This window comes from Cynocephalus volans, chromosome 2 (genome assembly GCF_027409185.1).
Source record: "Cynocephalus volans isolate mCynVol1 chromosome 2, mCynVol1.pri, whole genome shotgun sequence".
In the NCBI taxonomy this organism is placed as follows: domain Eukaryota; kingdom Metazoa; phylum Chordata; class Mammalia; order Dermoptera; family Cynocephalidae; genus Cynocephalus; species Cynocephalus volans.
This window is the reverse complement of record NC_084461.1, coordinates 223629666-223656960: the sequence shown is the minus strand read 5'-3', so window position 1 is coordinate 223656960 and position 27295 is coordinate 223629666. Positions and strand designations below refer to the sequence as shown.

The 27295-nt window shown below is 52.1% G+C and overlaps 1 protein-coding gene across 1 annotated transcript; it reads right to left on the bottom strand.

Moving 5' to 3' along the window:
• Window positions 1-641: 641 nt before the first annotated feature.
• Window positions 642-25915, bottom strand: TMEM72 (transmembrane protein 72). The gene is made up of 5 exons (XM_063085246.1): window positions 25846-25915; window positions 7532-7598; window positions 4279-4350; window positions 2485-2624; window positions 642-1120 (listed from the first exon to the last, which is right to left on the bottom strand). The coding sequence occupies exons 1-5, from the start codon at window positions 25913-25915 to the stop codon at window positions 642-644; spliced, it is 828 nt and encodes a 275-aa protein (XP_062941316.1).
• Window positions 25916-27295: the final 1380 nt, after the last annotated feature.

Sequence of the window (27295 nt, the reverse complement as noted above, 5' to 3'; positions counted from 1 at the left end):
AGAGAGCATAGAGTGGCACTTTTTCCCTGAGCGGCCCCATAGCTCCTGCCTCACAGCCCCAGCTACAGAGCACACAGGGAATGTGGCACCACCCACTGCCCCCACCCCCAGAAATCTTGGTCAGAACTCATGGCCACCCTCAATGTCTGCCTTTGAGATGCTTAAGCTGCCAATCATCCCTGGGCCTTCTGAGCTGGGACGCTGCATCAGAGGAGGGTAGACCGTAGGCCCCTGCTGAGGGCTGGGCTCTGTGTCAGGAGCAAGGGAAGCCCACGGCTTCTGCCGGTGTGTACCACCTCTGTCTCTTCTGGGGCTAAGGCAGTGACACCTGCAGCATTGTGTAAGTGGGAGTGATGGTCTTTTTGGGAAAAACACAGGGACTTCCCTAGCAATGGCATGAGGGAGAAGCCTGTGTACCTTGCTTGGACCTCCCTGGCAGCCTCTGCAGAACAACTGGCCTGTCACACCACTCGATGGCCGCAGAGGTTCAGCCACCTCGGCACCTAGGGGATGTCTAGGAACCCCTTGATGAGGCAGCCTGCGAAGACCCGGGAGGGCCTGCAGGTATCAGGGGGCTCCAGGCAGGGCCGTGGATCTCTGCAGACCCCTCACTCAGTGTCCCCCAGGCTGGATCAAGCAGCTCAGTACAGGCCGGTGGCAGTGAGAGAGGACAGAAAAAGCGGAGCCTGGGGGGGAGGGATGATGGGGGTCGTGTCAGAGGTAGTCTCCTCAGGCTCACTGTCTCCATCCTCCAGCCCTTCGGCCAGGGACGGGATGATTCTGACCACGTTGTCTTCAAAGTGCACCTGCTTCTTCTTGGCTAAGGCGTCAGCTGGCTCCAGGGTCAGCTCCATCAGGGTGTCTGGGGGCGGGAGGGGGCTGGGCTTCCTGGTCCCCTTCAGGATGCTCTTCATGTGGTTGAAGAGGGAGCTAGGCCCCTCCTTGAGGGCCCCGTGGAAGGTGTAGGTTTGCTCAGTGTCCCCAGAGCCGGTGGTGCTCATGGCGCTGCCAGAGGGGTCTGTGTACTGCTCTGGGGGGGCTGGCACTGCGGGGGCAGCTTTTCTCTTCTTCCGTTTGCTCAGGAGGAAGTAGGCCAGGCCTGTGGCGATGAGCATGGAGCCTGCAAGAGACCTGGGAGGTCAGGACGCAGGAAGTGTCAGGGAGAAAGCCAGAGGCCATAGAAGCCCATCTTCCCACAGGGCCTCAGCCCTCCCACCCATCTTGTCCCTGGACGTGCACATTACACCAGGGGCAGGCCTGACCCTGCCTGAGGGGATGTGAGTGGGGCCAGTCCTGTGCGGGGGCCCTCGCCCTGACCCTTAGCCAGGAGGGGGCCCTGCCTGGAAACCAAGGAAGCCTCGTCTGGCTCTTGAGGGCCCTGTGGCCACCTGCCTGGCCACCCATGCCCATGGGCACAGCTTCCCTCTCAGGACGGCTTGTCGGGGTAGACCCACTGCCTTCAGCCAGCCCTGACCACTGAGCCGGGCTCCCTTCTGTTCCCAGAAATGGGAGACCCACTTCACTTCAGCCTCCCAACCCCCACCCAGCAAACTCAGAAGAAAATGCAAATCTCTTGGGTGGGGCTGGTGTCATGTTTAGCTCCCCATGGCCCCCTCGCCACAGAGGATGCTGTCCCGGCCCCCAGGACACAGGATCCGCGGGATGGGGCCATGCTCTGCTCTCCTCTCGCCCCCCTGCCAGGAGCCCAGATCCGTCTAGAGGCAGTGGTCGTGGATGCCTGCAGGGGCCGGAGCCTCCTGTGTGTGTCTCTCTCTCATCAGGGCTGGGTCCTTCTCAGGGGTCTACCTGGAGAGGCGATGGCAGGTATGCTAAAAGCAATGGCAGGAAGGACGAGGGGCCTCTGCTTTGCCCCTTAGTCTCCCAGAAGGTCAGCTTCCCCATATGTTAGATGGGTCTTGAGGAGGGGCCCTGTTCTTATAGACAGGGAAGAGGGGAGAGGAGGATGCTAGAAAAGGTCACAGACAAAATGAGAGAGGTGGAGCTGACCCTGGGCTTTGTGATCAGGAGCCAGCTGACCAGCAGGCGAACAAGACGAGTGAAAGCAGGAGATGAGCCTGCAAAGGTCTTGTGGGTCCCACCATGGGGTGCCTTCCAGACCAGGTGGAGAGGTTGGATCTGAATGGGCAGGCACTGGGGAGATGTGGAAGGGTTTGGGCAGAGAAGTGAGCATCTCGCACCCTTGGAAAGCTTGGACCACACGTGGCCTGTGAGCAGGAAGGCACCCTTGAGGTACGGCCTCTGGATGGCTGTGTGGAGGAAGAATGCATTTCCTGGGTCGTTCCTGCCATGTGGTCAGCATGTTCCATTATCCCTATTCTAGGTCACAGAGTGCAGTGGGGCTGTGGGGGTCCTGCCAGAGCTAGTGCAGAGCAGGACTATGAGAGGGGGACTCAGCCTGTCCTGATTAGAGCCCACCTGTGGTGGGGGCCGCATACCTCCCTCCAGACCACCCGGCGCTCCTACCTGGGATGGTCACGTGCCAGACCAGGACAGGGTGGAGGAAGCAGGCCACCGACAGCAGCATGTAGGCCAGGAACTTCTGGAAGCAGCCCAGCCAGTGGGCCTTCTCCCTTGCTCTGCTGGCCAGGGACCCTGGCTGACACCTGGGGGGAGGGAGTCCAGGGCTAGCAGGAAGTGCCCCAGGAAAGCCCCAGCCACATGGGAGGCCATCAGAGGCTGGGGTGCGCTCTCTGCATGGCCCCTGGTAAACACCCAATAAGGGCTGGAGTCCTGGAGGTCCCAGGGGTCCTCACTGTGGGCTCTAGGGTTAGGTGCTTGCCTGAGTCCCACCACAGGGTCTGCAATGTTTCTAAAAGTCTGCCCAGCGCCACCTGTGTGGTCGAGGGTGGAAGGAAGGTAAATACTCTCAGGATGCTGGAAGAGGCAGTGACAAGGAGAGTGGGAGGCTCAGAGCCCACTAGGAAGTACACAATGGAGCAGAGAAGGTGAGCAGTACAAGAGCCACATGGCAGGGACAGTGGTGTGGATAGTGCACTGCACAAGGGTCCTGGCCAGGAGGTGAGCAGGCTGGAATACAGCTGCGTCCTGCTCTCTGTGCCTTGCCCAGGCACGGGACAGCAATGGCCCAGAGGGGCTTCTTTCCTAACTGGCCTTCAGGGACCACAGATGGCCCTGTCAGAGGCCTAATGCTGAATAGGTTTCTTCAGGGGTGCTGCCTCCAGGCTTCAAAGGAGAAGAGCACCTGCCTTTAGACCCATCCCCTTCATCTTCCAAACTGGCCTAGGTCAGGAGCTCTGCATGGCTGCATCCTGCCCGGGCTAGCTTTGGGGTAATAGTGCAGGCGTCAGGCCTGTGGAGGTGGCCCAGAGCATTGCTCTCCTCCCACACTGGGTGGCCTTGGCTGCCGTGGCTCACCAGTGCCCTCTGGTGGTCACTCATGTATCTCATGTGTGTGTGTGTGTGTGTGTGTGTGTGTGTTTTCTTTCTTCCCTGTCTCCCCTCCCCCACCTCCCCTCCCCACCCCGCCCTCGACCCTCCCAGAAGTTTAAAGGACCCCTTGGCTGTGGAATTAACAGAAAGTGGGAAAGGCTGCTGGCTGCTGTCTTAGGGCTGGTGAGCCTGGGAGGTAGCTGGTGGCCTTGCAAGGTGCTGGGACAGCTGAATTTGAGAACTGGCTGGCTCTTTTGCTGACCACATAGGGATCGGCTGTTTAGGTTTTGAAAGCCATGGTCCAGGGTCTCAGGTCTTGGCCACACTGATGACAGCTTCCATATACTGAATATTAGCTGGGCAGCAAGTGGGGACCTCCGTGGCTAATGCGCAAGGTCTGCACTCCTGCCCCCGCAAACGGGTGTGGAGGCTGGTGGTGCCTGGCTTATTCCCGGTTTCTGGCAGGGGGCAGAGTCAGCTCTCACACCCAGCTCTACTTGCTCCAGGCTGGCCTTCTGCAGGGTCCTCACCCCATGGTGGACAGCTCAGATGTGGGGGCCCAGGGACCGATTGTGCCTGGGGGAAGAGGGAGCTGAATTTTCCTGGGAGATTGTGAGCAGAAGCAGGCCCTGAGTGAATGGATCAGTAGTTTCCCTTGTTTGGGAACAGGACAAAGAAGGCAACTGAGGCCTGTGGGGCTGAGCCCATCTCCAGGCTGAGGCTTGCTGCCCCGCGGAGGGAAACCATGAATCCATGGTGCTTCAGGAGCAGGACATCCCCTGGTCATGTTCTCCTGGGCAGAGGCATCTCAGGTGTCTGGGGCTGGGGGTGGGTGGTGGTGGAGGGGCTGCTCTGGAGGCTACTTACTGGAAGCAGATGGCCAGCAGCTGAGCCACAAAGTAGGCCCCTTCGCACATGGAGACGGCAGCTCCTGTAAACCTACAGGTGGAGACAGGTGAGGGGCAGGCATCTCTGGTCCTCCCTTCGCTTTCTAGGCTGTCTGCTCACAGCACCTGGACCTCCTGGGCCAGCAGACTGACCAGATTTTTCTGAGCTAATCTTATGTCCCAGACAACATCCAGTAGGTGCTGTCTCCATGCTGGGGGCCTGTGCTGGGTTGGGCCATGTGGTGGAGGGCCAGGTGCAGAGATAGGCAGGAGGAAGCTGCTGCCAGCCAGAGAGATGGGCTTCACCCTGGCACCCTGTGTGGACACTGGCAGGTGTGTCCTTCTATCTGCTGGTCACCAGGAGTGACACCCACTGCCTGGTGTTCCAGACGTAAAGCTGAACCCATCTCACATGCCTTTCGTTCTTCCTTTCCCATCATCCAGTCACTGGGAGCTGTTAACTGTTCTTTAAACACCTTTCGAACCACTCCTACTCTCTCTGGCCTCACCAGCATGGTTTACGGTCAGGCACTGTCTCCTGGCCCCTGTACCAACTTCCCTGGCCTCACTGACCCCTGGGGCCAGTCTCTATTCCTCCATCCTGTCACCACCGGGCTGCCAAGGGCTCCTTCTGCAACCTGAATCTGATCATAGTCCTCACGATCCAGAATGCTTCAAAGGCTGCTCGTGTTCTAGGGACCCTCCAATCAGAATCTCCTGGGGAATATGTAAAATCACAGATTCCTGGGGCCCAGCTAGACTTTATACATCAGAATCTTTGGGAATGGAACTTACATTTCTTTTTTTGTGGAGGGTCTCACTGGCCTATAGAATCAAAATTTCTTAGCATGTCTTTCAAAGCCCTTCATGAACTTCCAAATTCCCCTGACTTCACAGGAAGCTATCAGGTGCCATAGGGCCTTTGCACAAGCTAGTCCTTCTAGGAAGTTTTCTCCCTTCCCTCTCCAGTCTGTCTATTGACCTCTTGCTTCTCCATTTTATGATGTATGACCAGAGCCACCAGTCTGTAAACTTCCAAGTGAGTTTGCTGTCTAAAGCCTCTGTGCTGCCCAGGCATAACCTGGACTGTGCTTATTGTTAAGTGCTCCATAAATGTGTGTTGGAATGAATGAATGAGTGAGAGTAGATACTATCATGCAGGGGACAGCAGCTGGGGGACAGCATTTTCTCAGGGCTATGGGTATTGCCATTGATACTGATCATGGAGAGAGGGAAAGAAAGATGACAACTAATATTTATATAATCACTATGTGCCAAGCACAGTTCCAAGGGCTTTACAAATATCAGCTCATTTAATCCTTGCAACAATTTTCTGATAAACACTATAATTACCCTCAGTTTACATATAAGTAAACAGAGGTACAGAGAAGTTAAGCCCCTTGCCTGTGGTCACACAGCTGATCAGTTGCAGGGGCAAGATTTGAACCCATCACTCAGGCTCCAGAGCCTGCATGCCTAACAAGCACACCAAGGCACATGCTTTGCAAAACAAGTGGCGTTGCCTTTCTCTACATCCTGGGGCAGAGGGGGAAAGTGAGGCTTGGGGAATGAAGTGACTCATTCAGACTTTCCATCTGGTGCTAGCTAGGGAGGGGCAGATGGGGCAGGCAGTAGGTGCCGATCCTGCAGGGGTTAGAGAGCAGATGCAGAATATAAACTAGTTCACAGTGAGGCACAGAAGCACCTGAGGCTGGATTGGACTGCAGAGTGATCAGATAGGTCCCCTCAAGACAGGGATGGGGCAATCAGGAAGAGGGAGCTCCTAGGCAGAAAGCAGTCTGCATTAACCTGCCTGGACCTGACCAATGAGCTGGGTGGCCACGGAGAGGAAAAAGGCCTGGTCCTGCTTTGGGGTCCCAGGGAGACCGTGCACAGTGGCTTGGAGGTGAGATCATGCAGGGGAGTTTAAGGAGGAGTTGGAAGCCTCTGAGCTGTAACTGAGAGGTGAGAAATCAGGACGAGGCCAGAAGATGGCACAGGAGTGTGGAGTGGAGGTGGTGAGAGCTGTCGAAGGTGGCTGGAGAGATCTGGGTGTCTAGATGGCAGTGTGGAAACAGGCTTGGACGCGGGCTGCAGCTGGGAGACAATGGGCATGAGCCACCAAGTGCAGCAGAGAGCGTGCCCTGAGGCAGGAGGGTGGGAGCTGCTGAGGACATAGGATAGCCACCATGGCGAAGGAGGAGGTGGCGTGTGAGGAACAAGAGGAGTGAGGATGCAGCCTGGTGACCTGCAGGCAGACCAGGACTTGCATAGCCTGGCCAAGAGTAACCCACCGCTGCTCTGCTCAGCAACCCCTTCAGCACCAGGGGGGCTGGAAAACAGGCTTCTTCTACTGTCAGGAAGAAACTGCTGGTAACCCCTCAGGATGGGGCTGCAGAGATGCTGGGTCAGAGCCTGCAGAGACCCCAGGCTTTCCTTACTCCTTTTTCCTCATCCCCATGCCCAGTGGTCTCCTTCCAGCCAGGAGGTGTTTCCAGGGGCAGCTTGTAGTGGAGAAGAAAGGACTAAGTGGTCCTGGGTTTGAATGTGAGCCCTGCTGCTCCTGAGCTCAGTGATATGGGCTGCACTGCTTAGTCCCTCTGAATTCTCTCATCTGTAGCTCTAGGCCAATGCACACTTCTACGGTGCTGTGAGATGTATTTATAAGGTCAATAAGACAACTGTACTGGGCATGTAGAGCAGCTTAAATATATATTCCCTTGACTTGGTTCCACTTTTTCTAAAACAAGAGCTCAGTTAACATTTGCTCAATAAAGAGATGATTGAAGGGATGCATGTTAGGGTGGATGAGTGAATGAACGTGTAGATGGATGGTTTGAATGGGGCAGTGGGTGGATGAGTGGAAGGGTGGATGGATGAATGGATGGATGGATGCACAGATGGATAGATGGGTGAGTGGGTGGGTGGATGGATGGATGGGTGAGTGGGTGGATGGGTGGGTGCGTGAGAGGATGGATGGTGAGTCCGTGGGTGGGTGAGTGGATGAAGGGATGGTTGAGTGAGTGGGTGGATGGGTGGATGGATAACTGGGTGATTTATGGGATGGTATACCCAAACCAGGTGCTATCCTAGAAGCCCCCTTGACTTCTTTTCCCCCTGGGATGGGATGGAATTAGCATGGGAATTCTCATCTGGGTTAATCTGAGCACACAGATGTAGGGTGAGCTGGAGCAGAATATACAGGCAGGGAGATCACTTGCACACATACTCACAGCAGATAGAAAGCCAGGCTTTTGAACTGGCCCTGGAGGAAGGTCTCGGTACCCACGCCGATCAACACTAAGGGGCAAGAAGAGAGGGGAGAGTGGGCCTGGGTGCTCCACACCACAGCCCTGCCCTCTGGAGTGAGCCTTCTGTGGAATGAGCCTTCTCCCTGGGACTGAGAGCCAGGGGAGCTTCTTCTCCATGTGGCACGGGCAGCTGTGGCTGGGAAGGTGCACAGGACAAGGGAGCCTCCTAAATTGGTCCCTGGCAGCCCCAGGCAGAGCCTCAGAGGACTTCTGATCCGGCTTCCCCAGAGCACAGATGCCCATCCTCCTCTGCGCACGCTGGTCATGCAGCCACCCCTCAGTGCCCCTAGAGAGAGCCCACACTAGCAGGCCATCAGTTGTTGACGCGTCTTGGTTTGACCCTCACTGAAGCCACCAGTACCGCCACTCCTCACTTCTGGGGGATTGTGGAAGTGCTCTGGGAGGAGGAACCGAGAGCGTCGATCTCGGCTGGGGAGGGGGGCAGTTATGTTTTCTGAGTGCTGGGTGGAGGGTTCCTGCGCTCCCACGTGCTTCATGGGCATAGCGGTGGCAGACACCACATCTCCCACCCTCCCAGGCTCCAGCTGCCCTGCTGGCTTGTACTGGGCGAGGGCCATCTTCTTCCAATGTCAGCCTAACTGGAGTCCAAACATGCAGAGCACATTGGATCTTATACACAACAGGTGCTCACATGTCCTGGCTCCTCATGGCTCCTCATAGCAGCCACATGGCACAGGGGATCCTATTCTCCCCCTTTCCCACAGGAGGAAAATGAGGCTCAGTGATCTCGTGTGGTTCATGCAAGGACACGTGCTACAAAGTGAGGACCCAGAGACCAGACTTGAGATGTCTGGCTCCAGGTGGTGGGTGGTTTCCTGGTATCCACTGTCCACCAGTGTGAGCGTGTGTGTGAATGTGAGCATGTGTGTGTGTGCATGTGAGCGGGTGTACATGTAAGTGTGTGATATGCATGTGTGAGCCCATGCATGTGAGTGTTTGTAACTATGTGTGTGCATTGTGCAGGCCAAAGGCCTGTGAGTTTTCACTATGTACCTTGTCCTATTCTCAGCACTTGGTATTTGTTAACTTATTTAATCATTGCAATGGTCCTAGGTGAATGCACTATTGTTATCCCCATTTTACAGAAGAGGAGACTGAGGCACAGAGCATGTAAGTAAAACCAACCAACTAACCAGCCATGGATGCCTAGGTCAGATACTGAGTTTCAGTCTCTCATTTGCCACTTAAAGCTGAGTCACTCAATCTCTCTGAGCCTCAGTTTCTGCATTATACCTCCTGTGCATAATGGTTATGGGAATTCAATGAGCTAATCATATGCCAAGCATTTCACAGGTGATCAATGAGCCATTCATTAGTTTTTGGCACAATGTTCCAGTCCTGCCTGGGGAAGGGGGTCTTCCCACACACGGCCTGGGGAGGGTCTTCGGGTTGGGCTGAAGCCTGTGGTTGCACTTCTCCGTTCACAGAGGTGCTCTTGGCAGATTTGCACGGGCTTGTGGCAGAGGACCTGAGCATGGCAGGAAGGGTCCTGGGAGCTCAGTGCCTTCCTCTGACTTGTGCCCCTGTGGCCTGTGGAGAGCTATTTTGATAGCTTTTGTTTTGTGCCCTTGAGACTGAAACCGAGGGCTAACAGTCGAAGGGACATTCAAGGAACTTGGTAGAGGCAGCGTGGATTTGCATTTAAAAAAAAATCACAACAGCAGCAGCAGAGAAACAAGAGCTGGGTTGGACTCCTGGTTCTGTGTGTTATTACCTGGGTGACCTCTGGTACGAACTTGACCCATGTGAGTTGGGTTTTCTTGTCTGTGCGATGGGCAGAATAAGTTACACTGCACAGCGTTGTTGCTCAGACTGGAGAAAATGACGAATCTGAAATGTGCGGCTCTGTGCTCGATAGATGTCGGATGGCCAGTGCATGTGAGCCTCTCTCCCCTAGCTCGGGCCCTGGCAGCTTTCCCAGCCCTGCTAGAGCATTTGCACTGAGGGGAGTGGGGTCACTCTCCCCACCATAGCTGTGCAGATTCTGCATCCCAGGGACAGGGGGATGCCCTCTGGCCAGAGGGGGAGTGTGAGGGGGAGCCAGGAGGACGGGCCCTTGGCCTGGGTGAGGTTTAAAGGGGGGTCCAGTGGATTCCCATGAGAGGCTGTAAGGCCCTTTGACACCCAGGCCAAGGGGTCAGCTGCTTTCTGCTCACTCCTCCAGTTCTGGGGTTCACGTTCTTGGAGGCAGACCATGCCAGGTTGAGACAATGACCAGCAGGAAGTCCTTCCTTCTGCCCCCACACTGTTGGCCTGGGCCTCCATCCTCAGGTTCTTCTGCCTGGGAGCTGTGGCCACACTCCTTGGTGTTCTGGAAGCTCTTCCTAGATGCTGCTGCCATCTGGTATTCCATGGCTTCCTGTTGGGGTAGCTTGCGGGTCAGGCCCAATGGTGGGCTGCAGTCAGGCATCGGCCTCACCTCTGGGGTGTGGTGGGCCCAGCAGGAGAGGACAGGCTGGGACAGAGGCTCAGCCAACACACTCGGGGGTCAGACGAGGGAAGGGCCATTGCTGGAGACTGTCAAGAAGGACTCTATGAAGATTAAACAAGGTGGACTCGGAAGGTAGGCAAGAAATGGACAGTGCAAGTTGGGGTCGGGCATTCCGGGAAGGGCCCCCATAATAGCACATTACTCCATCTGGAGCAGGGACACAGAGGGGGTAGTGGGCAGTATGTGTGGATTGAGGCCAGACTGTGGGGTCCTTAAGCACCAGACTCCACAGGGTGGGCAGGGGAACCCTGAGTGTCTCGGAGCAGCCGTGGGACATGTTCAGATGGCTATTTCAGAAAGCTCCCTGACCTCAGGCAGGCGGGGTGAGAGACCTTGGTGATATTTAGTGGTGACTGAGGGACACAGCTCGGCTCCGGGTGATCCTGGCCTCCCCATCTTCAAGCACACTGGTGTCTGCTAGCTCCTTTGTGGCCTTGGCTTGCAGCATTCTGGTTGTGACTCCTGATGGTGTGGCCTGGGTGGCCCTGCTCACCTGTGTGCACAGCAGCTACTTGGCATAGGGACCCAAGAGAGGATAGGACTGCATAGTGGGTTGAATTATGTCCCCCCAAAACTCACTGAAGCTTGAATTGTGTCCCCCAAGTTTTATGTATTAGGACCTTAGCCCCCACTGTGACTGTCAAGAGGGTGGGAAATCCTATTATGGTAATTGAAAGGTGGAGCCTTGAAGAAGTGATTGGATTGTAGGACAATGCTATTCTGAGGGTTTTGAAAGAAGAGTGCATGAGGAGCTCTCTCTCTCTCTCTCTCTCTCTCTCTCTGCTCTCTCTGGTTCCACCACTTTGCATTGTGAGACCCCTGGGTCACTGTCATCACCACCGGCTGGACTTTGGACTTCCCAACCTCAAAAACTGTAAGCAATACATTTTGTTTTCTTTATAAATCACACAGTTTCAGGTATTTTGTTATAAGCAACAGGAAAAGACTAATACAGGCTGGTTCTGTCTGGAGACCCAGAGAAGGAGGCTTCCCAGGCATAAGGGAGAGGCATGTCCTGTCATTGCATGTTGGAATTTTTGCTTTTTCTGGAAGGTGGAGGGCAGAGAGTTGGACTGTCACAGGTGGACAGAAGGAATCTGGGTTTGGAAACTCCCTGGGTATGCTAGCCCAGCTGCCTCTCAACCAGGGGCCAGCACATGCCACACACATAGGAAACCTCTACATGGATCTTGTTTAATGGGCACATCCTCCCTACCCAAGGCACACAGGTAGTGAAGGGCAGAGAGAAGCCAGGATCTGGGCAAGATTCCCAGTGGTCCCAAGGCCCCTGGCAGGGGTCAGGAAAGGGCTGGGGTGAGAAAGGTGCAGGTGAAAGAAACATTTCCTTGGGGCCCTCATGAGCATAGGAGGAGTGGTGTAGAGAGATGAGATCCGTGTCCTTGTAGGCAGAGGATGACTGTGTTCCCCCCAGACCCAGCTGTGAGTGGATTTTTGCAATGTCTGCATCAGCATGAGGCAGGAAACAACCCCTTTGCTGCTTTAATGACCTGCCTGGTACCCAAGTGGTGGGTCAGTGTGGAGACCGCCTGTCTGACCCTGACCCCAGGCATTCAGCAAGGAGCCCCCATCCTGGGCAGAGCTCTCTTCTGAGTGTCAGAGGCAGTCACAGCCTGAATCTCCCCTGCCAGGGCAGTTCATGCCAGTGACTCGAGAGGTGCTCCTTCAGGTTGCAAAGTGTCCAGCGGACACATACCCTCATTCATGGCATGTCCTCTGTGCCATGCCTAGGGAAAGCACAGGGTGCAAAGGAAATACCTGCTGAAGCCTGGGCAGACAGCCCAGACCCCACAAACCGAGAGATGCCAAGGGGAGAGACAGGCCCCAGTGCTCTGAAACAGCATGAGGGTGGGCTCCATTCTGCCTGGGAACCAAGAAAGTCTCTATGGAGGAGGAGGAAGAAGGTGATGCTAAGAGGCTTGGGTGGCGTGAGTAAGAGCCAGGAGCTGCAGACTCTGAGAGCTTCTCTGTGCAGCTCCTGGGCTGGGCAAGGTCACCGGGGCCATGCTGGGCAGGGTGTGTGGCTTCCTTGGCCCACATCTTCAAGTCCTCTTTCACCCTCACCTTGCAACTTCCTCCTGCCCCCTTCCCCCAAGAGAGCCAAGTCCACTGAGAAAGGTGTGCCCTGTGGTGCTGGGAAAAATCCCTTCCCTGTAATCTAGGGGCAGTCAAGTGCCCTAGGGACTGAGCCTGCTTCTGCAATGACTTACTCTAGTCCCTGACACTTATCTCCCAAAGGTCTCCCAGTTTTCTCAGTGATGAGTGCTGTTTGCCACATCTAAGGAAAATAAGCTAGGAATGGTCTGCCTGTGAAGTCCTCCTCCTAATTCCTGGAGAGCTGGACTCCCGCAGACCCTGTGAGATGACTGCTGATTCCATGGCAGAAAATGGGAATCGGTCCCACCCCTTGGTAGAAAGTTAGTGAGAGAAATATCCCTAATGATAGCAATGCAATTTGGGGTCTGTTACAGCAGAGGTGTTAAGTTAAAGCTGGTCAGAAATCCTTTGCAATTCCTCCATGGGGTCTAATTCCCCTCCCCTTGAACATGGGCTGGCCTTAGAGACTTTCTTGTCCAGTAGAATGATTTAGGAGGAAAGTTCAGGAACTTCCATGGCTAATTCATAAAGAGTTTCTATTCAGGCCTCTTAAAATGCTTGTCCCGGAGGAAATCACTGATCATGATAGAAGTCTGACTTTCCTGAGACCTCCATGTTGTGAGGAAGCCCAAGCTGGCCATGTGGAGAGACTGCTGGAGAAAGAGAGACAGGTGCACAGTCAGCCCCAGCTGGTTCTGCCTTTCCAGCCAGGTGTAAGATACATGAATAAAGAAGCTACCTTGGACTTTCCAGCTCTAGCATATGTGATGTGGACAAGAACTGATGAACCCAGCCAACAGTCAGAACCAAAGCACTGGACGAGTCCCAGGCGAGCCACCCCACCTGTGACTGAGTCATCAAGGAGCAGAGGTGAGCCACCTCCACTGTGCCCTGCCTGTATTTCCAAGACACAATATTTTGAGAATAAAATGGCTGAGGTCTTATGTCAGTAAATTTTGCAGTGATTTGTTATACAGCCTCAGATAGCTGGAAAAACAGCTTATTCATCATCTAATTACCTGAGATTTTTGGCATGGAAGTCTCTTTGGTCTGGTCTATATGCTGACTCAGGAGTGAGCTCCCTGGGCCACTGGCCCTTCTCACTAGGTTGATCCTCAGCTTGGTTGTTAGGAAGCCAACCCCCAGGCTCCTAGGTTTTGCAGCACCTGTCCCCCACCCAACATCTGCACAGCCTTGGAGATGCAGGTTCATAGGCTGGAGATGGTGGTGGCTTCCTTTGGGCCATAAAAATCCTACTGGTGGTCCATCCAATCTCATTGGCGGCCTCATCCAAAGCAGGTCTCTTCCTCAGCCCACATCTTCACCGCTGCATTTTGCAAAGATTCCCAGTGAAAAAATTAAGTTAAGCAAAAGTGAGATTCCTTGCTGCAGGAATTTTGTGCATTGTATCCAGCTCTCCCCCCAGACCAGCACGTCAGGCCTGGCTGTAGAGGCTGCTAGCCTGGTGTGCCCATTGGGCTGTGCTGGGAACAAGCGACCCTTGGAGAGAATCATAGTACTATGTGATGCAGATGCAGGACCCCAAAGGCCTGAGGTTTTCTCAGTGTTTTTCCAGGGGGCTAGTCTCTCAAACTGGCATTTTGGAAGCCAGAAAGTGAACATAAAGTGTGGGCTTGAATTGAATTTGGGGAGGGCTGAGTGAAGACCGGGATTGGCAGGTGTGAGAAGGAGATCACCATCCTGGGTCCTGAGTGTCCGTCCCCTGGGACTGCACGGGTGGACGCCCTGCTCTCTCGAAGGCCTCATGTCAACCTGCAGGTGCTGGTGCCCAGCCCCTGCTCTGTGGAATTGGAGCCTGGGTTTCAAATTTAGGCAGGGCTGTCTGTAGAACCTGAGGAAGTCATGACCTCTAGCAGAGTCAGGACCAGCGCGGGCGAGAAAGACACCAATGTGCAAAAGTAAGGAGGTGATCACCCTGAAATTGAGGAGATGCTGCCCTAAAATTAAAAAGGTGTCCCCTGTAAAGTTAAGGAGGTGCTTGCCCTAAAGTTAAGGCACTTGCCCTAGAATTAATGAGGTGCTTCCCCTAAAATTAAGTGGGTGCTCACCCTAAATTTAAGGGGGTCCTCATTGTAAAATTAAGGCAGCACTTCCCCCAAGCTTAAGGTGGCACTCACTCCCAGGGCCTGGCTGGGGCAGTGACAGCCCTTTCGCGACCCTGAGAGTGGGTACCTCTGGCCTGGGCATCCAGAGACATAGGTGGCCCAGGATTTGTGGGCTTCTAGCTACTCATGGGAAGTGTCCTGTGCTTCTGTCCTTCTGTCCCTCCTCCTCGTGGGGCAGCCTGGTCGGTGTTTGGGAAACTCTGCCTTCATGGGGCTCTAGTCCAGTGTGAGACTGGCCAGCCAGCCTGCCAGCAACTCAACTGGAGCAAATGACCTTGGAGCGTCTCCCTGAGCTGGGCCCAGGGACAGAGGAGCTGATGGTTTGACAGTGGAGATAAACAATGCAGCAAACGTCACACTGTGGCAGACCAGAGCCTCATTATCACAGATGCTCTATGAGAAAGAATTGTCCCCAAGCCCTGCCTCCATCTGTGGTGCTGTCCTTCCCGCCGCAGATGTCCAGGTGGTGGGGTGCTGGGTAGAGCCGACTGTGCTACTTTACACTGTTTTTCGTGGCCTTCAGACTCCTTCCATCCCCTGTGTTACTCCCACCTCGGAATCCCCCATTACCCTTGTACCAGTCTGACTGAAGTACCCGATGCCCACCTAGCACTTCCCCCCTGTCACTCCCCACACAATCTGGTGTGCATCTTGCATCACATTTGGATGGAGCCATCCACGGATGAGACCGGCCTCCCTCATCCCACCCCTTCCCTGCAGTCTCTGTCCCTCCTGTTTGGGCCGAGTCCAACCTCAGTATGGCACTTTCTTCCCCAGAGACCAGGGCTTGCTTCTGAGTTGCCTCCTGAGCTGTTTGTACCAGTTCATGCTTAGCAGAGATCAGAGGTCCTGGGCTGAGAGCCCGTGGCGCAGGCCTGGGCAAGGCAGCCACCTTCAGAGGGTCTTTCTGGTCATCCTGAAGCTCTGGTCACACAATGTGGGGGGACGAAAGCTAGGAGGGGGCTGTGCTGTCGCAGAGAGAACATGAGGCTCGGGGCAGAAAAGCTGAGTCCTGGCTCCACAGGAAAGTCATAAACTCTCTGGTCTGCTTCCTCTTCTGGAAATGGGGGTAATAAAACAGTGCATAATGGTTGCTACGAGTGCTCGGTCTCAGTAAGCGATAGATGGCTGCGCAAACATGGACACAGGCTGACAATTACAAGAGGCAGCTGTTCCCATCAGGACTCTCCAGGGGCAGGGGAGGGTTTATTCTTATCCTTTGCTTCCATTAACACACATTTTGATTGTGGCTGAAGAGCTCTTCCCCAGGCACCGAGGCTCTTCATCGATTTTCCTTTCTCAGGTCCCTCCTCGAGGCCTGGTCTGGATGTAAGCGGCCCAAACTCCCATTTACCTCAACATCTCTCATGCAACGCCTTCTATAACCCTGCTGGGGACCCACAGGGGCTCAGGCCAGTGGGTCCTGGGGCTGTGCCTGCCTGTGGTGCTGCCTGCTGGGGACACCCCCAGGCCTCCTGTGGGAGCTGCTTTTGCCTCAGGGGGGTTGACTGATGACTGATGCTTGTCTGTTCTGATGCCATTGCTGGGTTGAGTTTTGACTCCTGTCTTCACTCAGTGTGGTGCCTTTGGTGGCAATGTGGGATGCTTTGCAAAACTCACCAGAGGCCACACTAACTGGGGTTTCATGCCAGGCAGTGACCTTGGCTCTGGATGCCCTCAGAGCCAGCAGAGAATTTTGCACTCACTGCTCCCGAGTGCAGCCTCATAACTCACTGTGTGTATTCATCGCTCCTCTTCACCCTCAAGTGTGATGTGTCTCCTACTGGTCTCGGTATCTCTGGGAGGACATCTCAGGTAAGGATGCACTGGGCTGATCACAATGGCTGGGGTGGTTCGGGAGAATCAGTTGGTGGTAGAGGTGAAAAGCTAGATTCGCACCATTTCTAAGAAGATGGAGATGTTGGCCCCAGTTGCTATGAATCCACAGTAAGGTAGTAGAGGCAGGTCTCTCAAATTTAGGAGGAGTGTGGCAGACTGTAAGCAGGGCAGGGAGGTTTATCCATGTGTTGAGATCATTTCAGCTGACACATATAGCCAGGTTTCAGAGAGAGTGTGAGAAAAGGCAAGGGTTTTATGGCTGAGATTTCTGGACATTAAGTTGGAAGAGATTTTAGAGTATAACGTGGCACTCAGCACCCTGCAATGCTCTCACAAGACTTTTTGGGGAGAATTTCCCAAAGGCAACAGAGTCTACCACTCTACCAGATTCAGTAGTAAACATGAGCCACAGACTTCGGCAGACCAGCGAGATCTGCCTTTTAGAAGTACCTGTGGCAGATTGCAACAATGCCTCCAATCCCCAACTGGTCACTACACACACCTGTGTTACGTGACTTGGCAGTCGCTCACACTAAGGCGAAGTCTGTTTCCCACTCCTTGAATCTGGGCTCAGCAGTGTGACTTGCTTTGGGCAATAGGATGTTATCAGACAGGATGCAAACACAGACATGAAAGGGGCTCACGTCCCTACCACCACCACGAGCACCTGCCGGGCCTAGCCTGCTGGAGCCTGAGAGACACATAGAGCAGACTCACCCTTATTGTCCCAGACAAGGTCAGTCTAGATCAGGCAACAGCCTCTGACCCCCAGATAGGTAAGCACACACAGCCAACGTTAGCGGGGCTGCCCAGCCTGCTCGCTCGGGTGTATGAACAATCAAAGCTATTGCTGTATGCCACTGAAGTTTTGCGGTTGTCACAAAGCATAATATTGGCACAGATAACTGACACATCCACTTTTAAAGACAGCTTTGTTGAGATGTAATTGATGTACGATGAACACGTATTTAAAGTCCAATATGATAAGCATTGACGTATGTCTATACTCATGAAACCATGATCAAGAGAATGAGCATTTCCATGACTCCAAAAGTTTCTTCTTATCACGTCGTTGTAATCCTACCCTCCACCCTCCTGCTCACCCCCAGGCAACCACTGATCTGCTTTCTGTCAACTAGAGATTAGTTTGTATTTCCCAGAAGTTTATGTAAATGAAAGAATACAGTATGTACTGTTGTTTGGCTGTCCACTTTCATTCAGCACAATTATTTACAGATTCATCCGTGTTGTGGCGTGTATTGATAGTTCATGCCTTTCTGCTGCTGAGTAGTACTCCATTGCATGGGTGGACCTTAGTGTGTTTATAACTCATTTGGTGATGGACACTTGGGTTGTTTCTAGTTTTGGGATATTGTAAATACAGCTCTATGAACATTCGTGTGCTATCTTTGTACAGACACATGCTTTTTTTCCTCTTTGGTAAATACCTAGTAGCAAAATAGCTGGATCATATGGCAGGTGTGTGTTTAACTTTTAAAGAAACTGCCAAACTGTTTCCAAAGTGATCTTACTATTTTACTGTCCCTTTAATAGTGTATGAAAGTTTCAGGTCCTTGCCAACCCTTCGACTCTTGGTATGGTGAGTCTCTTTAATTCCAGCCATTGTATATAATCACGTCTCGTGTGGTTTTGACTTGCATTTCCCTGATGACTGGTGACGTGGAACATCTGTCCATGTGCTGTTTGTCATCATCTCTCCTTCTCGTTGGCATCTCTTCTCATTCTCCTAACATTAAACTTTGAAGAGAGAAGTTTTACATTCCGAGGGTGTCCAACTTACCAATTCTTTTGTGCATTGAATTTTTGGTATTGTATCTAAAATATCTCTGCCTAACCCACTATTGAGGTTTTATCCTGTTGTCTAGAAGTTTTATTGTTTAGGTTTTACATTTAGTTCTATGATCCATTTTGAGTCATTTTTTGGTATATGGCACAAGGTATAGATGTAAGTTCATTTTCTGGTAAATGGATATTCAATTATTATGGTACCATTTGTTTGTAAAGCTATTTTTTTCTACACGAAGTTTCCTTAGTACTTTTGTCAAAACTCTGGTTCCTACATGTTTAGGTCTATTTTTGGGATCCATTCCGCTCCACTAATCCATTTCTCTTTCTGTGTGTCAATGTTGATTTCTGCAGCTTTACAGGAAGTCTTCAAATCAGGTAGTGTTAATCCTCTAACTTTGTTCTTTGTTTACAAAGTTGTTTTGGTTCTATTAGGACCTTTCCATTTCCATGTGAATTTTAGAAACAGCCTGTCAATTTTTAGAAAAAAAGCCTGCTGAAATTTTGACTGGGATTGCATTGAAACTGTAGAGCAATTTTGGGGAGAACTGACATCTTGATATTATTGAGTCTTCTGACCCATGAACAAGATATATCGCTCCATTTATTTAGGCCTTCCTTCCTATCTCTCAGCAGTGTTTTTTAGTTTTATGTACAGGTTTTTTTTTTTTTTAAACATCTTTTGTCAGATTTATCCCTAAGCATTTCATATTTTTGATGGTATTATAAAATATCTTTTTAAAAATTTCAGTTTTAAATTGTTTGTTGCTAGTATATGGAGATATAGTTGATTGTTGTATATTAATCTTGTCTGTTGCAATCTTGCTAAACCTTTTATTAGTTCTAGTAGCTTTTTGGGTAGATTTTGTCAAATTTTCTACAGATAATCATTGTCATCTGTGAATAAGTAGTTTTTCTTTTTCCTTGCCGATCTGTATGCATTTTGTTTCTTTTTCTTGCACTACTGCTCTGGCTAGGACCTCCAGTACATTGTTGACTAGAAGTGGTGAGAGTGGATCTCCTTGTCTTGTTTCCAATCTTAGGAGAGAAGCATTTGATCTTTTACGTTTAAGTAGGTGTATATTTTTTATAGATGCCCTTTTAAGGCTGAGGAAATTTCCTTCTGTTACTAGTTTGCTGGTAATTTTTATCATAAAAGAATGTTGGATTTTGTCAAAGAATTGTGTCTATTTAGTTGATAATATGACTTTTCTTTTTTAGTTGGTTAATGTGGTATCTTAATCCATTTGGGCTGTCATAAAAAAATCCCGTAGACTGGGTGGTTTATAGACAACAGAAATTTGTTATAGTTCTGGAGGCTGGGAAGTCCAAGATCATAGGGCTGGCAGACTTGGTGTCTGGTGAGGGTCCGTTTCCTCATGGTCAGCGGTCTGCTCACTCTGACCTCCAAGGGTGGAAGGGCTTAGGGAGCTCTCTCAGGTCTCTTTTATAAGGGACCTAATCCCATTCAGGAGGGCTCTGCCATCATGACCTAATCCTCTCCCAATGCCCCACCTCTCAAAACCATCACCTTGGGTGTTAGGATTTCAACATATGAGTGTGGGGAGGGGAGACACAAAAGTTCAGTCCATAGCATGTGGTCAGTCACATTAATTGATTTTTCAAATATTAAAGCACCCTTGCATTTCTGGGATAAACTCCACTTGGCTATGATATATTATTCTTTTTATATATTTTTATTTTATTGGCTAAAATTCTGTTTAGAATTTTTGCATCTATGTTGATGAAGGATATCAGTCTATAGTTTTCTTATAATATCTTTGTCTCGTTTTGGTGGTATTCATGTAAATGTTGATTTCGTAGAATGAGTTGAGAGTAATTTCTTCCTTTTCCACTTTCTGGAAGAGCTTGCATATAATAGTCATTATTTCTTCCTTAAATGTTGGTAGGATTCCCCTGTGAGGCCGTCTGGGCTAATACCCCACTCTCTGGTGATGACATGGTTTGTTTGAAGGGGCACTACAGACCTTCAGAATTTATTGGTGCTACTGTGGATAGCGTCTCCCACGTAGAATAGCATCCTCCTTGTGAGGACTCACAGGAGAAGGCCCTTCTAGGTCTTCATGTCAGAGATACCCAAGGTATTTTCTCCTTATTCTTTCTCAGTGGTCAAGGAGAATGAGTCTGCTCACTCTTCCACACGGCAGCTTTCCTGGAGCCAGAAAACCATGACCGTGCCCCACGTGTTCTTGCTCCACGCTGCACCAGCCACACTGCCTCATCCCACCTTCCCCTGACCTGCAGGAAGCTTCCTGAGCCCCTCTCCCCACTGTTGGCCCCTGGGGTTCATCTACATTGCTTTTTGGGCATAGCCCTTGCAGAAGGCTGAACAGAATTAAGCATAGCCTTGACCTGTGAGTCCATGAAAATAAAACGGGGCTGCCATCTTCCTTCTGGTTTGTTCGCTACATGTTATTTCTAGAACCAAGTTCCTGTGGGCTGACCTTGACCACCCAGCTCAACATGTGGTGGAAGATGCCACCGGTGTAAGGCCTTTTGCAGTCCAGCTCCTCCCTCCTTTTCCAGCCACAGGGGTCATGTGCTGCTGCACCCCTGTCTTCTGGCCTTCCTCCTTTTCCCACCCACCAGAGGAGCCGATCACTCACGCCATGCAGTTCCTGAGCTCTGCACCTTCCTCTAAATTAACGCATGCTGAGTGAGACTCTATGTGCTGGGCAATTTGCTGCTTAGTCATTGTTTCACTGGATCCTCATAGCCCCAGAGGTAGACACAATAGTTGTCCCCATTTTGTGGATGAGGAAACTGAAGTTTAAAGAAGTTGGGTGATGTACCTGAGGTCACACACCTAGTAAGTGGTAGGGCAGGACCCCGACCTATCCTTCCAAACACTTCACTGCGGGGCTTGGTGCTGGGATGTGCGTTCACCAGTTTGCCTTCCTGGTCAGACCCTGTGGTCCCCTAGGGCTAAGGTCTGGCCATCCTCATCCATGTATCTACGTTGCTCGAGGTGGGAACTCAGCAAATGCTTGCCGAGTGAAAGAATCATAAGCAGAGTTTCAGATTTCTTGTTCTAAATCTAAGAAGGAAGACACAGGCATGAAATAAAGAAAGGCTTGAACCAGATCCTACTGTCCCTCGGTGGGAGGAGGGTGGTACAGAGGGAGCGAGATTCCGCTTACTCATCGAGACAGTCAGATCGGAAGACACTGACATTCACTCGGAGGACGTGAAACACAATGTGTCTCGCTTGGGTCATGAATCACCTGCAGACATGTGGGAGTATGTGATGCTTCCTTAAATGGCAGGAGGTGGTCACAGGACATACACTTAAGAGGAGTGGCAATTAGCATGGAGGGCCCAAGATGGTTGCTGCAGAAGCATTAGTTTTCTTGGAGGTTTTGAGCGGGGCTAAGGTCAAACTACACATTTGCTATACCCTTTAAAAAATAATGAGAACGCCTGGGTCTTAAGTGCTTCTTTTGTCCTAATCTATATTAAGAAACCAATTCTTCATTTTACACAGCGTGTATCAGGGAATGGGCTGTTGGGAATGTGGCTGTGTCCATTATGCAGAGAAGCAGGTTAATGGGTCAAAACCTGTAACAAAGCAAAACCCCTAAGTGATTCCAGGTTGATGCCAAGCACTTGATTTGTTACAGAGAGCACATTAGCCTGGCAGGAAGGGCTTGCTCCTGATGGCTTAGTCTCCGTCCCACCTGGTTTCCTTGCTGGCTGTGTGATCCCCCCGGGAGCCACTGCATCACTGCCCTGAGAGTGAGAAAACCGGAGTTCCAGACCTCTGTCTACTCATCATGTGACCTCTGCCAAGATCCCTGAGCATTCTGAGCCTCAGTTTCCTCATCTGTAAAATGGGGTTAATCTCAGGACTCCAGCCCTCACAGGCACTCAGGACGCTGTAGCAAGACGATGACTATAATGCACGCTGTCAGTCATGTTCCTCCAGACCCATGAATGGAAGGTCCTGCTAGATAGCCTCTGGAAATGTGTGCAGATTTATCTGACCCCACATGGAGCTGGGCATGGGTCTGGCTGCAGATAGTCATGGCCAGTTAAGCCATGTGCAGCACTCATTCAGAGACAGAGAATGAGCAGCTGCATCGAACATCAGTGTCTTTAGATTTAGGAAGTGTTTGGTGACCTTTGACCATGTGCTTCAGTGCAGCTGTGTCTGTCCTCACTGCAACCCCACCTGCTGGACCCCGTGCATGGTCAGGGCTGACTGAGGGCAGGGGCACCTGGGTCCACTGTGGGGTGGCTCTGATCAGGCCTCTCTGGTACTCTCTGCAGTTTTGCATCATCAAAATACAGAGAGACATGCCCTTTAACCCAGTTTAGGTGGAGGGCCAGTGATGAAGGGTGGGGTCTCAGGAGCAGACTGTCGTCAGTTGGAATCTTGTCTCACTGCTCCCTGGCTGTGAGGTCTTGAGCAAGCTGCTTCATCCCCAATCCTCAGTGCCCCCTGTACAGTGGGCATGAGCATGACGGTGCTTCAGGGATAGTTAGGGGTGAAACGACATACCGTATCTTAAACAAGTAGTTTAGCCTTGGGCTCACAGTAAATACTCAAATAATAATGTTAATTATGAGCTTCCACTACCCAAGCGAAGGCTGGAAGAGGGAAACAAAGCCAGAGAGTTGGCAGTGAGAAGCCTCAAGCTTGAGCTTGCTCTGAGGAGAGGTAAGACAGGCAAATCTCTTTTGGGGAAGCCCATGCCCATCTGTGTGCAAGGGCTAGCTAGAGGGAGAGGGCTTTTCCTCTGGAGTGGGGGCCCAGGGACGTGGATCTCCCCGTCCCTCCAACCTGAGCCTGGAGGGCCTGAGAAGTGCAGCCTCTGCTCTGACATTCCCCCGAGGATGAGGGATAAACAGGATGGCAGACACTGAAAGGGAAGCCAACCTTGCCTTCCTAGCCATCAGTGGAGACCGATCCTACCACATGGGCCCATTCTCATTGTGTAGAGGAGAAGGGCCCTGGACCACTGTGCTCCCATCTCAGTGCAAACCCAGCTCCCAGGGGCCCTCTCTTAGCAGCTGGTCTGCTGTGAGAACCAGTCACAGGACTGAGCCTCCCTGAGCCTGAGTCTCCCACCCAGGATGTCTTCACCCTGCCTTCAGCACAGGAAGGTGTGGAGCGCTCACGGTCTGTGTGCAGCTCCCCAGTTGTGTCTGTGTTTGTGGGCAGCACCTGGTGCCACATCTTAGCAACTGAGGAACTCAGGGGTCACATGCATGTGCACACACACGTGTGTGTACACACAAGCACACACCCAGTGCCTTCCCAGGCCAGGGAGGTAGTGCAAATGAGCTGGCTCAGTGAGCGGTACCTTGGCAGGGCTTGCCATGGGCACAGCCCCAGGGCCTTGCTGTCCTGGCGCGCTCCGTGACTCTGACAGTCATGGATGCTGTCTGCAGGGGGTCCAGTGTGGAGACTGCTGTACGGGAGGCTGCAGTCCCTCAGGGGCTGCGTGATCCCTGAAGGTGACACTGCGGGCACACTTGGGTCTCATAAATTTTTTGTTTCTGGAGAATCCACACTTCCTCCCTGCAGGGGGATGTGGAGTCACCTTAGGCAACTTCCACCACAGGGTTTCTGCAAAGTGATGGCCTCTGTTTCAAGTCTTATTTTCTGTCTAACAGCAGTGCCCCCATAAATGAGGCCTGGACTTCTCAGCAGAGGATTTCAACAAAAAAGAGGCTTAGGGGAACAAGGAATTTGCAAATCTTACACGCTGGAAACAGGCCACGAGTTCAGTGATGCTGGAAGAAACTTGAGATTTGCCTGAGAGCACCAAAGCCCCTCTCTCTAGCGTCCCTCTCACTCCCACACTCCAGAAAGCCCCAGCAAGATTATTTGAAAGCCTGGCCATTAGAAGGCAACTCACAGCCTATTTTTAGCCTGGATCTTGTATCAAAACCAAGCGGGAGGCCCATCCTCGGCACCACCAGCAGCCCTCTGCACAGAGATAAGGTGGTGTTAAGAGAAGCAGCGTGGACGTGTGTGGGGTGCGAGTGTGTGGGGGCCGCAGACCCTGCCACCAGCTGAGATAAATCAGACTCTTCAGCTGTCTTTAACTAATCCATTAGAAGTGTAAATACAGACAGTTAAAACAGCTTCTTGACAGGAGGCAGGCCTCAGCTCTGGTGGAGTGTGGCTCGGGAGCCATCACTAGGATTCCCCCTAGAAGGGCAGGGTGGACTGAGATCAGTAGAGGTAGTCTAGGACTCTACCCCAGATGCGGAAACCTATTTAGGGTTACGTTCTGCTGCCCAGTATGGGCTGTTAGGGACCTTGGTGGCCATCCCCTTATGTGTAGGTGACAATACGGTTCTGAACAAGCCTGGAGCTGGCTCCTTCAGCAGCTCATCCACTCAGGGCCTCAGCAGAGTGATTCTGGACACTTCCTGATGCCCACTGGGAGGATACAGGGAGGGTTTTGGCCAGAGATCTGGCCTTGGTGAAAGTCAAGGGACCAGGGCTCCAGCCTGGCTGTCCACCTGACCTGCAGCCTGACCTTGGGCAAGGTCACTGCCCCTATTTGAGCTCAGGTGCTCCACTTTGTAACAGTAGGGTAGGATTAGACCATATCCAGCAGGCTTTCCTGCTCTAACCTGTGGCCTAGATGCCGCATGCATCCACTGGTCAGCTTGCAGGTGAGCCCAACCTTGTGCCCTGGGAATGACCCAGATCCCCACTGAGCTATGGAGTGTGTCATGGGGTCTTCTGCCAAGAGGTTTCTGTCCTCAGTTCCACTTAGCTATGCTCAGTTCCTGCACCCTTGTTCTTTCAAAACACCTGGCCAGCAGGTCCAGTATCTCCATCATACAGATCAGAAAGCACAGTCCCAGGGGGCCAGGTTGCTCCCCTAAGGTCACATGTTGGGCAAGTGACAGGGCTGAGGCTAGAACCAGCACTGCTTTGAGTCCAAGCTGGAAGATCTTTCCCATTTGGCAAGACCTGCGAGTAAGCTTTTGTCCAGTGGCGGGGAAGGGCTTTCACGGGCAGTGTGTGTCTCTCTCTGTCCCTGAGGGACAGAGGTGAGGGCCTTCACCACACTGCCTGCTCACTCTCCCAAACAGCCAGCCCTGTGGGGCATGGGGCCCTGGGGAAGTTGAATTGAGCAGGCAGTGCTCAGGATAGTGGCCGTTAGTTCTGCTCCAACCTTCTGCCCTACTGGCCAATTAAGCAGCCCTGTGACCTGGCTGCGTGAGGGACAGGAGCCCAAAACAAGGAACCACCTCTCCCCCCAAACCCACAGTTGTCCCTGCAATCAGGCCATGGGAGGCCTCGGTTTTGTAGGGCGTTCTGATAATTGGTCTGGTGGGCCTGAGGGAAGCCTGCCATCTCCATGTCCAGCCTAGCCCAGCCCACGCCCCCAGGACAGAGCTGCTCCATCTATAGGAATTCTCTCTCCATGAGATAGGGCTTACTTGACCATTTTCATGCCCATGCAGTGAGGCACTGATTCCCATGTTTGCCCAACCCTTTACACTCTCACCTTCAGTCCCCACTGCCTCCTCACAACACCCTCCGAGCAGGTGGGGGCAGGTCCCCTCCACTCATTTTGCAAATGAGGATACTGAGGATTCCCAAGGTCATACAGAGGGTGGGTGGCCAAGCAGGGATTTGGCGCTGGGCCCCCTGGCTCTGCTCTGAGGCTCACTCCCCAGAGCCTGCCACTGCTCTGTGGAGCACTGTTTCTGGGGACTTGAGAAAGAAATTGAAGGACAGAAGTGGCCAGATGTGCCCACCATCTCCCAGCTGGCTCCTACCCCTCAGGCAGCCCTGTGAGCTGTGGCAGCACTCAGGGGATGGCAGCTGGGAGGCGGGGTCTTACCTGCAGCAGTGGTGATGCCCAGGAGCCGGCAGGTATATTCCAGCCCAGTCCAGAACATCTGCAGCTTCATGGTGCTGGGGGTGAGGGTAGAGTCCCAGCAGGGCAGGCAGCAGAGGCTCCCACACCGAGATGTTCCTGAATGCCTGTGCACATGCAGGAGGCTGTGGCTGCAGGCTCTGGGCCCCCGTGTCCGAGGGCCCTGCCTTCCCAAACCGGTCCTGGCCACCGCAGCCTGGCCCAGGTGTGAATAGGGTTCACCTTCCCGGCTTGGCCGCTGTGCCCTTGCCAGGCGCTCAGCTTAATCATTACCTTGGAAGAATGCTCTCGCTGCTCCTCGCAGCCCAGCCTGGCCTGGAGCCGCAGCGGCCCCAGTGCAGCCGCCGGAGATCAGGATGATTAGGGCTGGGCTGGAGGCAGCCTAGAGCTGGCAATTAACTGTTTCTGGCTGGGAGGAGGGAGACCAGGAGGGAGCCCAGGCCCTTCATCACGGGCAGCTCTGAGAAAGTCACACCTGGACCTCATACCTGCTGGGGGTCTGGAGAGTCAGTCTCTGGAGGGGACCGTGCTTGCAGATCCAGGTTTGTGTGCGTGTGAGAGAGGGGTGTGTCTTTAAATCACCAGTAGAAACAACTTCTGAAATGAGTTCCAAGCTTCATTCTTGTGCACATAGGTGGATTAGAAAGCTTTTCAAGTCTGTGGCAGATTTGGACTCTGACCAGACATACTTAGCTCAGGCCCATGCCACACAGGGACCTTCCTTTATCCTGGACATATATCCCCGACATGGGATGTGGGAAATTACTATGAGTGTTTGGGAGGGGAGTTGCTAAGCCAATAATTAACTGGGTGACCTTGGGAAAACTCAGAGGTATCTGTGAGCCTTAGTGACTTTTTGCAGAAAGTAAATGAGAGGTTTTGGCTGGATTGGTGTGACAAATCAAAGCATGTGAGTGTCCCAAGGAGCCCAGCCCTAAAACTGGACAATGGTGGGCTTTCACTAATTCTTAATTTCCTAATTGACATAATGGATTGAATACTATAAAGTTTTAGTTTTCCTCCCAGGGGTTTTTCTGAAATCTTTTACCCCTTTGTCATATGGGATAGACAACAAAACAACCAAACAAATAAAAGAGAAAGCCCAAACAAACTCTAGTGATAGTGGAAAACTCAAGCACAGTCTTGCTTTTTTCTTCGTTGAGATGATACACCCTCATAGATAGTTTTTGTTATTAAAAGTATTTTAATTTGATTAATTTCATCAAGACTCATGGCATTCCATAGACTACCCTTTTCTTTGGTATTTTTATCCCCCGAATGAATTTAAGAACCTCAGTGTTCATGTGATCTTCAAGATCAAGTTTAAAAATGTATGCGTTCATAAAAGATTCGTATTATCTTCTATTTCCATTTTCCACTAACTTTTTCTAGAACCCTTGTATTCACTTTGGTT

Coding starts and splice junctions, on each gene's coding strand:
- TMEM72 (XM_063085246.1), bottom strand. CDS start 25,915: ATGAAGCTGCAGATGTTCTGGACTGGGCTGGAATATACCTGCCGGCTC. Junction 2,625..4,278: donor CTGCTGGCCATCTGCTTCCA/GTAAGTAGCCTC, acceptor CCCTCCCCCCAG/GTGTCAGCCAGGGTCCCTGG. Junction 1,121..2,484: donor CTGGCACGTGACCATCCCAG/GTAGGAGCGCCG, acceptor GGTCTCTTGCAG/GCTCCATGCTCATCGCCACA.